The sequence below is a fragment of the Thunnus albacares genome, chromosome 5 (assembly GCF_914725855.1).
Source record: "Thunnus albacares chromosome 5, fThuAlb1.1, whole genome shotgun sequence".
NCBI lineage: Eukaryota > Metazoa > Chordata > Actinopteri > Scombriformes > Scombridae > Thunnus > Thunnus albacares.
In genome coordinates, this window is record NC_058110.1 from 21,491,447 (window position 1) to 21,507,223 (window position 15,777).

General features: G+C 39.6%; 1 protein-coding gene across 2 annotated transcripts in view; it reads right to left on the reverse strand.

Annotated features, from left to right (window-relative positions):
• Positions 1–13,839, reverse strand: part of slc2a4rg (SLC2A4 regulator) — a 46,492-nt gene extending 32,653 nt beyond the window's left edge. Inside the window, exons 1-2 of one of the 2 annotated variants that reach the window (XM_044351582.1) lie at positions 13,354–13,839; positions 11,558–11,793 (exon numbers count right to left, since the gene is read on the reverse strand). In XM_044351582.1, the coding sequence (XP_044207517.1) occupies positions 11,558–11,793; positions 13,354–13,623 (506 nt within the window). In that variant the 5' untranslated portion in view covers positions 13,624–13,839. The remainder of the gene's footprint in view (positions 1–11,557; positions 11,794–13,353) is intronic. The other variant, XM_044351583.1, reaches the window with a different exon arrangement.
• Between the last annotated feature and the right edge of the window lie 1,938 nt (positions 13,840–15,777).

Here is a 15,777-nt window from a genome sequence, read left to right on the forward strand (position 1 = left end):
TACTGACTATTGCAAAATCTTAAAGAGCTGACTTGTGTTTGTAGAAATACAAAAGACAATGTGTGTATTAAAAGGACAGGTTTACAAATATTCAAGTCTGTTCTAAAACAAAAGTCAGGTGCCCAAATGAACACTGACACATTTCTCTTGCTGTAATCATTCCTGCTGTTCATACTGGCCAATACTGACTATTGTTTTGAGACAGACCGATTGTGAACCTATTCTTTAATGACACATATTGACAAGGTTTGTAGGACGAGTGTCTGTACAAGATCCTGCTGATGAGGACCAAAGCATCTATCTATATGTTATGCAATAAATAGCCAGATAATGCAGTAACCGAACTAATTACCTTAATCTTTGCTGTCTTAAGTTGATATTATTAAATAATAAGACAGAAAGTAGCTCATTAAGGCAGCTACAGTAGTAAGACAGGTCTAAAGGCTGGGTTAGCTAGTGAGGCTTCAGATGTTTGTAACAGAACCAGCTTCAGAAATACCAACATACCACTATACACTTCATTTGTTCACACATACAAGACATGCAGACTTGCATGCACTTGGCATCTAAAGTGCCCTTTGGTGCATCTACATTCTCTAGTAAATCTGGCGAAATGTAAAGGAGCTGACATGAATCCCCCCCATTAAGGAGAGCTGAAGTGAAACCAGAGACAGAAACAACAGCTCAGCATGCCTATAAAATGTAAAACACTCCCTGGTCCCCCTTTATTCTTATAAAGGGACAAGAGATACCCTTACTATTCATCTTTTCACCTCCTCCTTTTTCTCTGTCTTAATCTGACAGATTTAAAAAGACAATATTATCACTTAGTTGTAGTCCATTTACAACTACATTTACAACATCTTGTATACATTTCCTGTAATTATACAATGCGTGCCATATGTAAATAGACCTTCTAATGTTTCCTTTTAAAAGAATACAAATCCTACAGTGTTAAACCTAAGATGAAGTGGTCACTGTAGACCCAGAATAAGATCACAAATAAAAAAAGCCATGGATGTGACAGTCAAATCAGTTTATAATATATTTCTTTGTGTACTTCAGTGTCTTCTTGTAGATTTTTTATGAAGCCAAATCAAGCTTCATGTTTATAATGATAGACTGTTTATACTGGGCTATTTCCAAGTCTGTGAAAGGGCAGAAAATGGATCCCTCTGAAAATAGGACAGCACGCTCTGGTATCTTGATGCTACACCAGCCACAATAATTTTGCAGGAGATGACTGTCACAAATGTTAGATTTACTGGTACTATCCTTCAGGTTCTCTATGCCCTTCCCTTCAATTCCCTCCTTCTCTCTCTCTCTCTCTTTGTCTCTGTGTCTCTTCCTCTCTTTCTCTTCAATCTTCTCATGTGTAATTATGGTGAACAAAACACAGTTTAAAACACGAGCTGGTATATATATTGTGACCATGGTGTTGATTTTTGGTCCAAACCAGATTGAGGCAGATTGGACAAGCAGGGAGGAAAAAGCAAAAGCTGACACTGGAGATCAGCTTTGCCCTCTGAATAAATCACAAACCTCATGTAATATGGGTATGCTCGGAAGGACTACACCACTGTCTATTGTATATCAACAAAACAACAAGAAAAAAAAGTGAATACTGGCATCCCTGGATGAAAACCAAGAGTGGGCGGAAGTGCAGTTGATCGGAGAAGAGTGAGAATAACCAGATTGTGAAAACCGCTCTGTACTCCCATGCCCTGGAACAGCTACGAGTTGGTGCGGGGGTTATTTGGGCAGTGATCGGGGCCCTGCGCTGCACCTGATTGACCGGCGTCGCACACTCAATGCTTTGTGCAATGGCATGTTGGTGCTGGAAGCCACCACCACTAAGATGAAGAGGGGATACTTTTTACCTCTCCCCAGGCCGGAATCTCCACGTTATCTTGGCAGCAGTCAGAGGACTTCAGAGGTGTGTGTCTGCTCCCGTTTAAAGAGACTACTCTGCTCAAAAAAAAAAAATGCTCTTGGCTAAAACACATTTTTAACACCTTGTCACAGTCACACCTACTTGGTTTAAGACTTTTCAATAAACTACAATTGAGTTGAAGACCAATTTAAAACAACATAAATTTCACAGCCCTAATCCTAGTTAAACTTTGAATATCACAGTAAAATGGAAACTTTGTTTTAGGGATGTAAAGTTGATTCATTCCATTTGTTTATTTGTTCTTTATTAATGTAAAACTAGACAAACATTGAAAATAAAGCAATCTTTACAAAGTTCAGGTCTTAATTTTATATCATTTGAATTTCAACTATTCTTTCCACTTTTTTAAGTGCCTGTAGATAGATACACAACAGAATACTGTGTGAGCGGAAGACATTAATAAATCAATAAATTTATAGCAAGAAGGAGGAGACCACAGATTCCAAGCTAATGGGTGAAAAAACAAACATTGTGGACATAAGCAAGAAGCTGTCAAACTCCTCCCCCGCCTCTCTCTGTATCACTGCACGAAAATGACTCATGAACATCAGATATAGCTCTGCACAGTATGTAGTCGTGGGCGTGTGACTTTGTACATATAGATATAGTAAACATACGTGTAAATGTTGACACTGTATCAGCAGGGCATAGCAAATACTTTGATGCATGATGCAATAGCCGGGAGGTGAGAATAGAACGGCGTTATTAGCAGATCTGTGTTAAGTGAAACCTGACTACCTCACTATGGCTATGGAATGATAGTCTGTGTGTGTGTGTGTGTGTGTGTGTGTGTGTGTGTGTGTGTGTGTGTGTGTGTGTCATAGGCTACTTTCAGGGACAAATTTCAGACTAAAGACATTGAGGACAGCTTGTCCAACTGGGGACAAAAGCCTTGTCTCTGATTGGTAAAATGCTGATTTTTGGGTGGTTAAGGTAAGGGTAAGGTTTAAGGTTAGGGTTAGGCATGTAGTGATTAGGGACATCGTAAGTGTCCAGGAAATTAATGTAAGTCTATGTAATGTCCCCAAAAGTGACCTAAGTACACACATGTGTGTGTGTGTGTGTGTGTGTGTAGATGAGAGAGAGAGAAACAGAGAAATGAGATTTAAAAAAAAGGAAAACACACAAACTTGTTCACTTGTAGAGCTGCTCGATCGATTGTCTTGTCCTCCTGCACCGTTCGTCCACACAGCTCTATTGTTAGGGATGCGCATGTCTACACACACTCGCACACACACATGCACTGAAGGACACACACATAGCGTTGTGGGTTTCTAGGAGCTTAGAGTGGAACTGGGCCCACTGGTTCCAGCAGTCTGGGTGTGGCATGCTGTTTAAAATAGTTAATTCAAGCTGAATCTCTGAAATGTGTTCTAATGAAGTTGCTAGCCGTTCAATCTTCGGCTCTTATTCATGTTTTGATTTAGTCGATCCCTTGCAGGCCCAGACATGTTGAAAAGTCAATTCCCACATTACTTAACTGTCAATATAAAATCAATCGGAATGCCAGAAGTTCAGCGCAGCTTTCTTTTACAAACAAATTAAAAGACAGGGCTGTCGATAATCCTTAAATTACAAGTGGGATCACTAACATCTGACGTTCCTCAGGATGAAGTCAGAAACCTCAGTGATTAGACGGAGCATTGTATTTTCTATGTCATGCACACTGCTGTAGTCAGGTGAATGTAGTCTTGATGTTATAACAAGAAGAGAGGAGCTCAGATTTTTATCATATTTGAGAATTATAAACTAATAAACTACATAAAACTATCAACATTGGGAAAATATTTATAGGAAAAAAGCAACATTAATGAAAATAAACTATTATAAATATTCCCTCGAAGAGAAAAAAACCCCACAAATTAGCTTTAAATGCGATATGCGTATTAAACTAAATGCTACACTAATACACAAGTACTAGAAAAAAAGCTCTGACATTCAAACAGATGTAAGCCATTCAGCTCCGCAGAATACAAAGTGTTAGGTGTTTCTCAGACTTCTCTCTGTTTGCAGTCTGGACTGTATTTCACTGCTTGTCATCAGCAGACTGGGATGACTTATGATTGAGTTACGCAACACGCTGTGTGTGTTTCTGTGTGTGTGTGTGTGTGTTCAGATATTTATATGTGCAGTGATTGAGAGCAGGAGAAAGCAAAACCCATGAAACTAAGGCCTTACAGAACATTTCTAAAACAGTTACTTCGGACTTTAAAAGGCTTACTCTCACAGCCACCGAGGATCTGGTTTTGGAAGCCATTTGCAAATTCACTGGAGCGTTACAAAGTACATTCAGAGAATTTTCCTACTGTGTTGTGCCTATTAATCTGCCACAGTGAGAAGTCATAAAACAGGCAAGATTAGCTTTATCGTTATAATCTGCAGTTTAAATGTATAATTATATAATCTAAGCGGCCTGTGTGATTTCAAGATAAATGAAGCTTTGAACTTGCATTACAGTGCAGAAATATTTCTAACCAAAAATCAACCCTTGGCTTGCACATCTACTGTCTGCCAAATGTTCAGTGGATCTGTGATTTCAGTGCCAATAGAAACATTGTGAACATTCCAGTGATGAGTATGCTATCATTTTCCTACCTTATGAATGGATGTAGTCACTGAATAATTGTGAAAGTTAAACAATATCACAAAAATGCTGAAAACATGCATGTTTATGTTCCAGGAAAAAATAGAAAGAGAGAAAAGAGAAAGACAAACACATGACAAAAAGATAAGAAATCGTATTATTTTCTATAGGAGGATGGAGTAATCTTTCCGGGGCAGAGAGAGACTCAGCATTGTTCTGGTGGCTTCATCTCCTCTGGATTTGAATAGGATTTAGCCAGTCGACCCTCAGACAAAGGGGCAAAGGGCTAAAGGCCAAGAGAAACAGAAAATGAGATGTATGGAACAGATAAAAGACATAAAAGAGGGAGGAAAGGGCATCTTACAAAGCCCAACATCTCAGCCAAACTATGGAGCATTTTTGTCTTATACTATACGGTATCAATGTTTAGATTGTGATAAAATATGGAGCTAAACGTCACTACTGAGACACCGGCACAAACGCTCGATTCACTGCGTCTAACTTTTCAGCACTTTTATGAGCGTGTTAATAACTCACATATAGAGAAGGGAACGATATCAAAGGAGTGATAATTCTTGTATGAAAGAGAAGTTGTGGGAGGGATATGATGAAAGATGAAAAGAGGCTGAAAGAGAGAGTTGACTGTGTCATCTCTAAATGCTACTGAGGCAGAACAGGACGCCTTATGTAAGTGTCTATTAGTGTGGGTGAGCAAAGGGTAAAGCATTTTACTGCAGCAGTGCCAAAGCTGCACAACAAGGGTTTCCTTCCTTCTTGATAAGTTTATTTTTCTCTCTGTCCCTACGGGCATTCTGCTGGAGGACAGATGCACGGTACACTATCCACTCATACACTATTATACATTAAAAAAGTATAATCAACGCGTGATCTGTTGGAACCACTTCCAACTTTGCCTGCGTAACATTACTTTTGCACCACAGCGGACCGTTTGCAGAAAACATTCCTTCATGCCTCCTACTCTCCTTCTCACTTATGAAATTGATTTTGCCTCTCTTATCCACTGCATAACAGGAGATGATTAATATCTCATTAGGGCATTGTACACATACACACACACACAGCACATATTTCACCCATTAGCAGGAGCTTCTTCCAGAGGCCCTCATTACTGTTAAAGAATGAGTGATTCAGAGCCAGCCGCAAAGCTGCACACTGAAAACACAGATTAAATAAGAAAAGTTTTTTTTTTCTTTGATACTAGATCCTCACTCCTCCGTACATATCTAAGTTGGCAGACAGTAAAGACGTGTTTGTTAGATGATGAGACGTCTGCTACAATCTTCTGTGGTTATAAATTGCCTATGCGACACGTAAGCCAGATCTTGAGGCTGACCTGGTGGACGTGCCAGATGCCTGCTCGCGTCCTGATTTGACCCTCCCCTCTTGCATGACTCCATTCATTGAGGATGACCTTTCACCCCCCGCCTGTGTCGGTGCAAGAGCTTTAACCTCTTGTTGTCTGGAAGGAAGTTAAAAAAAAAAAAGGCTACAAGGAAGGATGGAAATACTAATTCAAATTCAGAAGGAATTTTGCCACTAATGATAATACTGGTAAACTAATAGGCAACTGCTGTTTATATGGAAATATAAAAGAAAGCAACCACCTGAGAAGGGGCCATGTCAGCAGGCTGGATGTGGGTTAGACATCCCAGACTACAGTGGGGGCGAGTAGCTGTTCCTCTGACCTTCAACAACGGGCTGTAATGCCTCCTTTGGGAGAAGAGGATTGGTGGTGGGGTGGTCGGAGGGGGATGGAGCAGTGGTGGACTGTGCTCCGGCTTGCCTGCCTGCCTGCCTAGCCTAAACCCTCCTGGTGACTCTAAACAGACTGAGTCAAAGGCTGGGCAGTAATTATGTTAAAAACAGAGCCGTCTTTTTTCCCCTCCACCCCCGACCCCCCCCCCCCTCCTCACTGCAGTTGGTTGCTCTGGTGTCTTGTTTATGCCGACTCAGTGTTTTCTATTCATGCTTCCCTACTGTGGTGACAGTGTACCTGACCAAGGACAGATAAGAAAGAAAAGCTTTTAACATCAAAACAAAACGCCCCCTCCCCTCTTCATTTTGTCAGACCTCTTTTTTCCTTTTTTTCTTTTTTTGTTCACTGAAACTGCTCTTTGTTCCTTTATCAGCACGATGGATCCCACGCTGATGAGTATTGACAGGTAGAACGGGCTCTGCTTCGGGGTGTGAGTGAAAGAAAGACTAATCAGAGACAGACCGACGATAAGAGAGAAAGACACACAGAGGCAAGGTTGACAGGACAGGTGGGAATGTTTAAGTAAATGGTGTTGGTTTGAATGTGTTTAGATGAATATGTACATGTGTGAGTGAGTGAATGTATTGGTTCCTCCCTTTTCTTTCCGCAAGATCCTTGCCTGGGCTTGTCTAAAGGACAGTGACCTACTTTTTCAGCGCTAGCAAACTGACAAGAAAAGGTGTGAAAGCATTAGCTTGTATGTGAGAAGCAATACGAAACTGATACAGCGGTTGATGTAAAACAAACAGAGATGAGCAGCAGCTCTCTAGCTAAGGTCTTTTAAACATATTTAATCCTGCAACAAAATGAGTGTATTATCTTAGATGGTGGGGAGCAAATTAAAATAAATGGTTTTGTTGACATTATCCTAAGCAGGGCACATAATGCGGCAAATGCAGAATGTGTCACACACATACACGGATGCACACTGGGATGTCAAGCAACCTCGCCACTATGGCCAGAAAAATATGTCTCACACTGCAGTCCAATAGTGTGTATGTGAAATGCAACTATATATTGTTATTGGGTTTACATGGCAAACAAGAGTCCCTTTTTTAAACTGAACACTTAAATGCTTCAAACCAAAATGTAATGCCAGGTAGCACTAAGCACTAAGAAAGCTGCTTGTTTCATGGTGAGAGAGAAGAGAGGAGCCTCTTGTCAACAACTTCAAAACAAAAGCCAATTTGAGCGGGATAAAGACAGGGAGGTAATCTGAAAGGTCAATGGAGCAACAAAGAGGCCCGGCTAATATGACCACACAGTTATATAATGTTATGCAACTTTTTTAAGCGGCCGTGTAGTGTCAACTCAGAGTTTGTTATTGTGGTGGGAGTGTGCTGAGATAGCCGTCAACATAGTGTGAAAAAAAGAGATGTTTCAAATCTGGTTAAGACCTGGACTGGGATGTGAGAGCAGCCGCTCTGTTGTCCGTAGTGGGAAAAAGTACACACACACACACACACACAAACACACACTCACAAAGAAGTAGGAACAACTTCACTCTCGTTTCAAAACATGTTCAGTCTTGCATGCTCCCCAGAGACACCCCTCACACATCATACATGACCAGTAGCACGTGAAGTTCACGTGATGATGAGAGAAGGAAGGAAAGAGCTGAGTGAGGTGTTTAAAATTCCCAAAACCCCTACGCCTGGGATCAAGCACGCTCTCGGCAGTTGTATCCTGTTTTGTTGATGGATTATAGTCATTTTACGATCTATCTTTGTTGTTTTCATGTTAAAAATTGTAATATCCTGACATATTTTGAATGATTGTATACTGTGGTATCACGCCTCTATACAAATTTGATGAAGAGCTCCTCAGTTTGTAGACTGTACTGTGCAGTCTGACAGACACAGACTTGAGACAGACAGTAACCAATAGTTGTGTAAAATGAAGGAAAGAGTGCTTCGGCACCGCCTACAGCCTCTATGGGCAGAAATGTGTGTCATTAGAAACTAAATTTGAATAATTTATATTTGAATTTGAACAGCTCAACTTCAATAATTGCATTAAAAAATTGAATTTTAATCCCATTATTTGAATTTGTATTGTTTAACTTGAATAACTGTATTGGAAAACTGAATCCGAATAGCATCATTTGAAGAAGCAAGTTTATTGAATTCATTAGTTTTCTTTATACTTCTACATTCAGTACTCACAATTCAAATTAAGTTCTGGCCATTCAATTTCAGTTCACTGAGACACACATCCGGTTGTTGAGGAGGATTAATTGAGTGCAGATTCACAGAACTCCTTTTCACATACTGTAACGACTATTTTCTCTCAACGATATCAACGACCAATTGGAGCTTGATATTTCAAGAGCCTAAAGTGTTTCTCTATTCTATGTAAAAATTGTAGTTTTATGTCCAGCCATTTCAGAGAAAAATTACTTTTGAGTTTTGTGCCTCATTTTTGAAATTGCACAATTCACTTCAGTTCTCTGGACATGACACTCTGAGCTGAACACCATCAGTTTTCAGCATGTTGAAGCAGAGCCAAAGGCTCAATTCACAGATTTGTATAAATGTATACATATATGAATCTGTGAATCTGCACTCGATTGCTCTTCCTCAATGACCAGATGTGTGTCTCAGTGAACTGAATCTGAGGTATATAGAGAGTTGAATTTTCTGAGGATCAAATACAGTTTTAAAGCAACTGAATTAAATTTCATAATATTACATTCAGTTTCAAGTTTATTGGAATTCAGTTCCAAACTAATAAATTCAATTTCAAATGATGCTATTCAGATTCAGTTTTTCAATGCAATTATTCAAGTTAAAAATACAAATTCAAATTATGTGATTAAAATTCATTTTTTTAATGCAATTATTCAAGTTGAGCAATTCAAATTCAAATATACATTACTCAAATTCAGTTTCTAATGACATAATTTTCTGCCCATAAGCCTCGCCCCAATCCTCTTTACTGTTACATAATCATTTATCAGTGCACTAGGCTTGTCCCTGGATGCATTTTCTGCTTGTTCTGTGTGGAACAGTTTGCACGCGCATGTAAGTTTGGCCCAAGGACTATCAAAGAGTGTACTGCACATGAAACATCAAACAAAACACGTTAGCACACATTTGGACTATAATTAGCAAAGATTTATAACACTTCATGGATTTCATTGTGACTCATCACAACTTGTAAACATAAACTTCTATGTAAATTGGACATTTCTATCAATTTTGCATTACTGCTTAGTCTTGAAACTTTGATGATTTTGCTATCATTGTTTTTTTAATCTTTTTTTTTCTTTTTTTAAGTATGATTATTGATATTTATCTAGGGGAGGTATCTTCATAAGCCATTATTGGCTTCCAACCTCTTCTGCACAATGTTCAAACTTTTTTAAATTCTTACTGTCTTTTTTATATATATATATATATATATATATATATATATATATATATATATATATATATGTACAAATAAACTAAACTAAACAAACACATCAAGGCTCATCTTCCTGTCTGACACAAAGTGGGCATGTCACACTAACACATCCACTAGCCTGGCCAGTCAATAGAGACAGGGTCAACGGGGAGAGGCCTGGGGCTTAGAAACAGTCAAGCAGGACATGGAGAAGTCCAATAAACAAAAACGTTTACCAATTAACAACACCAACATACTAGGGATGTAGGGGTGTAGCGGTACGTGTATTCGCCCAGAACCGTCACAGTATGGATGTGACGGTTTTGGCAGCGCATCACTTAGCTATAGCATGGCTACAGCTGGATATACTTGAGCTTATGGATGTATGCTAGCCAGCTTAGCCAAGGTAGCCTGTAGTAACACTTACCTAGTGCAACACTATTATTAAAACATGCTCTGTTATCGCCGTAGCAAAACAATATCACATCTCCCTGTCCCCCTCCCCTCTCTGTGATGGTCGGTTTTTCACTTCGCCTTTGAGTGACGCCACTTGGAACAACGATAAAAACACCTGATTTCTGACGTGGTCGGACAGCACGTCGTAAGAACCAGTTCTGAGAGAGAAAAATATAGTTAAAAAGTATAAAAGTAAAAGTAGTGGTTTGGTCCCTCTAACTGATTTTTTTTTTTTTAATTTAACAAGGAAGTCTCTTGAGATTGAAATCTGTTTTCCAAGGGAGACCTGGCCAAAACAGCACACCAGTTACAGTTTAAGTAGAAATAAAAACAACAGATAGGGAACACAAACATCAAACACACAAGGAAGAGACTCAATCCAGCTCAAATAAGGCAGTTGCAATTCTCAGTTACATGGACTTTTAACATGGCTTTAAATTTTCCATTTATTATATATATATTATTAGATTATTGATACTGATCAGTACTCATCAGTAAGCAGCATGTTACTGTTGTAGTTGCTAGAAGTGGAGCTAGTTTCAACTACTTTATATACAGTTAGACCATAAATCAGCATAACACAGCTGTCAGCAGGTGTTCTGACTCCTTTCAGGAAACAGAAAGCTTGTTTTCCTTTTCCACTGCAGAAAAACTAAAAGGTTTCAGTAATAGTTTCCACTGCAGCAAAAATAAACTGTTTCAGTTATAGTTTTGGTCAATGAGCCATTGTTGGATGTTTACATTTTTCAAAATAGACCAAAATGCTATTTTCTATCTTTCTTTTATTTCTGCTTTACCGAAATCGTACCGAACCGTGCCCCTAAAACCGGGGTACATATCGAACCGTGAATTTTGTGTACCGTTACACCCCTACAACCTACTATAACTATCTCATTCTCTCTCTTTTTTGCTTCTGTAAGACGATTGGGCAATCCTGGCCTTCATTTCAAGCTTTGGCTCCCTTAACGCATATTTTGAAACAATTCTGGATGGAACACCAAACATGTGGTCAGTTGACCAGTACGCCCCCACACCATTCATGCCCAAACCACTGCACAGTTGTAGCCAGAGGGTGAATTCCACTTCTAATCAAGTCTCTGCTAGGGAGCACAGGTTTGGAGTGAGTGGAATATTAAAATAGCCAATATCAATTATTGCCATAAATTCAGAGTCAGCAGAAACAAGGACTAGGTACACAAATGTAGGTCTGATAGTTCACAGCAGGCCCCAGAATCCTATAGGGTTGATTACACATCTGCCCAAAGCTCATGTTTAGATGCCAAGTCAAAGTCTGAATTGTATCAATCGCTGTTATTGTTTGGATGTGATGTCTCATTTACTTAACATGCAACACTCAGGGAATAAAACCAAAGATGAAGAGACATCAGCCTCTCTGTACCTGTTTCTGGGGACGGGGATGTGGGAGGAGGGGAGAGGTTGTCTCTCTGTCGGTGGTACGTTTTGCCCTTGTGCTGCCCTGAAGTTGTTGGCCATCTCTGCCTGTTTCCCTGGGTTCCTGATGTCCAAGTGCATGAAGCTGCCTGGCATTTGCCCATTTATGCCTGGGCAGTGAGTAGGACTGGCCCTCTTCAGGATCCCAGTGGAACCGGTATCTTTTTGGTCCCCCAGGCCAGTCTAGAAAAATGCAGAAATAAAAAAATGACGGCCAATCTAACATTTGAGGCCTTTATCAGCATGCCTACACCAGACATTTTAAGAAATATTAAGTTTCAGCTTCAACATCATCACTAGTGACATGAAATATAATATATTTACATGAGACTGTTTGGTGGTTTTGGATGTTTTTATACCTTTATTTGAATCTGAATGATCACAGAGACCCTGTGTGTTTTTTGGTTAAACTTTTTTTTAAGATTGGTGCACAAAAGAAATCACCTTTTTAGTGGTGACTCCTTTTTTGAAAGTATTTTGGGGGTATTGGGGCCATTACTGACAGCTGACATTGAATAGATGACAGGAAATGACAGCCAGACGCTAACCAGGGACGCTGCAGTTCATGGTCAGTGGCTTGACCCCTAGGGTGTCAGAAAGCACCTTTTTGAATGTCTTCACTTTTCTGTGCAATTAAGAAAGAAGAAGTACGATTGTAATTTATCACCTCACATTCAAGAAACTTAAGGAACCAACCAAAACACACAAGCATTTAAAAATATCAATTTCTGTTTCTGCTGCTTTTTTTTTTTTTTTTTTTTTTTACAAATCTCAGAAAAGTAAAAAGTATCACAGTGGGGCCACAGCTAACACAGAAACAAAATAAAGACACAATTTGTTAGTGTGATGGTGAAGGTTCCAGCTACCATTGTCTATTTTATGACTGAGTGATTTGTTTAATTGTTTTGAATATACAAGTCTTTTATATCCAATTACAAAATGCACCATAAATATTTCCATGTTTATATAAACAGACACAGCAAACCACAGAACCTATTTGAATAAAATGCCATTTGATCCATCTCAAAGTAGGTGTGGCAACTTGCCAATATGCATATTTTATGTTGCAGGGCCAATTATTAACTATATGACATGATTAAAGTTACTGACCCTGCAAACACACATGGCCCAGGAATGCTGGAATGCAGTGCAAAAACACACAAGCAGTGCAAGACAAATACAAAAATAAACTGCTAGAAAATAATCAGAAAATATATTAAAAGTCTATTTCCAAGTACGTATACTTGTTCAGTAGTATGTGAGGAGCCGGGCCTTGCCGTAGCTCCACTCTCAAGTTATGGGGGAGGGGGTATGGCTACTACTGTAGTTAGCAGTCCCTGCCCCCTTTTTTTTCAGTAAACTTTGCACACAGAATGAGCCGCCATTTAAAGCGGTCGGGATCCGACATGACTTACGAACAAGGGTTGACAGCAGCTGAAGTTGCGTACACTTTAAATAAAGTGGGTTTAGAGTTTTAAAGACGACATTCAATAAAAAACACCGCACAACACAATACACAATAGTTGTAGTGTCTCGTGAGCGTCGCACTAGCAATATATCAACCGTTAAAATGTAATAACGGCGCATGAAAGCGGTGTGAGCTCTTAAACTTCTCATTATACAGCCGGTAATGACAGGGTGACGTTACATGCTTGATATAATCAGTGTTGAGTTGGTGTGCAGTTGACTGTACCGGCTAATGGAGTCGTGCGTACACACTTAACACGGCTAAATGGCACTTACTTTTTCCATGTCGAGCAATATCCGACCACCCAGAGACAGTCCGTTCCCTTTAGGAGAGGTTTTCTCGCTTTTAACCTCCGCCGCGGAGCCGCCGTCCATTACAATTTGGTAGAAGACGGGCCCGTTTGTGAACGCCGGCATGGGACCGCTTTTTTCCACCGTGGGGACCCGGGTGTCGCGAAGCACGGAGCGGCCTGCCCGGCAGTGAAAATCCGCACCACCGACCCTCGTCCCGACCAACGGCTTGTCCAAAATATATCTGGAATCCATATTCAGACAGGGCGAGTGGAGACTAAAGAAAGAAAACCAGCTTTCTATAGATTTTAGTGCAATTTACTGGAGTTAGATACATTTATCAGGATTGTCGCGAGTTGACAGGTATTGTCTGTGTCTTTACTTCTACTCTAGCCTACATGTAGTTGTCCACCAACGCCACCGCCACCACTACCCAGGATATCCAAAAAGCCGCCCGGTCAGGAGGATAAACGATTGTTTTGCCTCTTTCCTCCAAAAGAATGCCACGCCCCCTCTAGTTCACTCCTATTGGTCCTCGCCATACATAAACATTACACTTTGGCACGCGTCCACAGCGAGGCGGCTTGTGATTGGCTGGTTTAACTCTGTCAATCTTTTTTTTTTTTTTCTAATCCAAGTGGGTGGAAGAGGGGGAGGGGGCGTGTCCATCAGTTTACCGGCCGGTGTCTGTCGACGACGAAGAGCCGGTCTGCGAGGTAGGAGAGGGAGGGCAGAGGAAAAAAAATGCCTGCATGCCTCAGCTGCAAACTACGCATTTATGTTTTTTGCTAATCAAATGGTGATTTAGCTGATCGTGTTTTCCTTGCACATACTATACTTTACAAACGGGTTATTATCGATGAAATGAACATCTCTGGTCAGATTGTTTCCTCCTCCAAAAGTTATAAACCCCTTTATTAGTCGACAAGAGTAAACATTTCATATCATAACCATAGTTGATATCAAAATTAACAAATGTCCGGACACAATAACATGAATCCATGTGTAAAATAATGAAATCCAAGAAAATAGCCCTGTCGTAATACTTTGTGAAGCAAGGGTCAGCTTTATGAGACAGTCATAGAGTTGTGCTTGATTTTTGATCACTTGATGTCATAGTTCGTGACGTTATCTTAATTGCATTATAAGTTAAAGTAACAGAAACTCTTTTTCTAGTGCAACATTGCATTGTTAGGGTAATTGCATCAGACGCTTCACAAAGGTACATACTGTTTATTTTTTTTATTTCTTCCTTTTTTATTTTTAGTGTTCGTGTGTCCACTTCCTGTGTACAAAATACACTCTGAAGAGTTTAATCAGATTGCAAATTATTAGAACATGTTCCTGCCTCTATATTCTTTTTTTCCAACTACTTCCTTTACCTAAAGTTATGAGTGCTTTGTGAAAATGTGAAATCCATACACATATTCAAACAACAGTTATTATTCAAAGATAGCCTACAGTATATTGACATTTGTTTTCTCTCCATTTTCGTTGTTGAATGCCTCTTTATCTAGCCTATTCTAAAATGCCTGCACAGCGCAGCCACTTTTGTTTTATTGCTTAATTTTACACAAACACCTTTTATAGCAAGCTGCATTTATTGCAAGCTACAGTTATTATTAAGAGGCTGCTGCAGAGTTGTAAGACTGTAATGCTGCCTAGTTTGATAGCCTGGTCTGTGCAAAGCAATAACACTAAAGGAAAAAGACAAACACACGTTATAATGTGCCACTTTATTAGAAAAGTAAAAACTCACTTTAATATTTTATGAAGGTTAATATAAAACATTACAATCTTTTGCATATCTGCACTGTCACACTATATTTTTTATTATATTTATTATTTTTAAACTAAACCCTGTGCTTTAAGAACATACAACATTGGCTACAGCTGTCACAGCAGTATTGGCCCATAATTATATCTGAAGACAATTAACAAACAGCATCTGTATCTGCATGGAGAGCATGAAACATTTTGCATCCACAAAGTACAATGTGTCTGTGATAACCATCTTTTTTTTTTTTCAACAAATATACTGTATACTGTATGTTACATTGGAACAACATCAGAACAGCAACAGAGTATTTTACACATTTACATCATTATACTGTATTTGTGCAGTGAACATCTGTCACAATCAGTGTATAACAGTGTTCAACAAAATATATCAGATCAGTGCTTTCTCTCAGGATAAAGAAAATGTGACACACAAACTGACAGCCAGAGAAAAAGGATTAAGTGTGATAGCGATTTCCAGCCAGCATTGTCTAAGGGAAGCCTCGACAGAGCTTGTTAAGTGTCTCAGCTGTTAGCCATTTCTCATATCAGACAGTAGTTGAGCCACTGGTGCATTGTTGATATCAGACTTGGGTTGGCCTGACCCACAGCCTCCCCCCCCCCCAACCC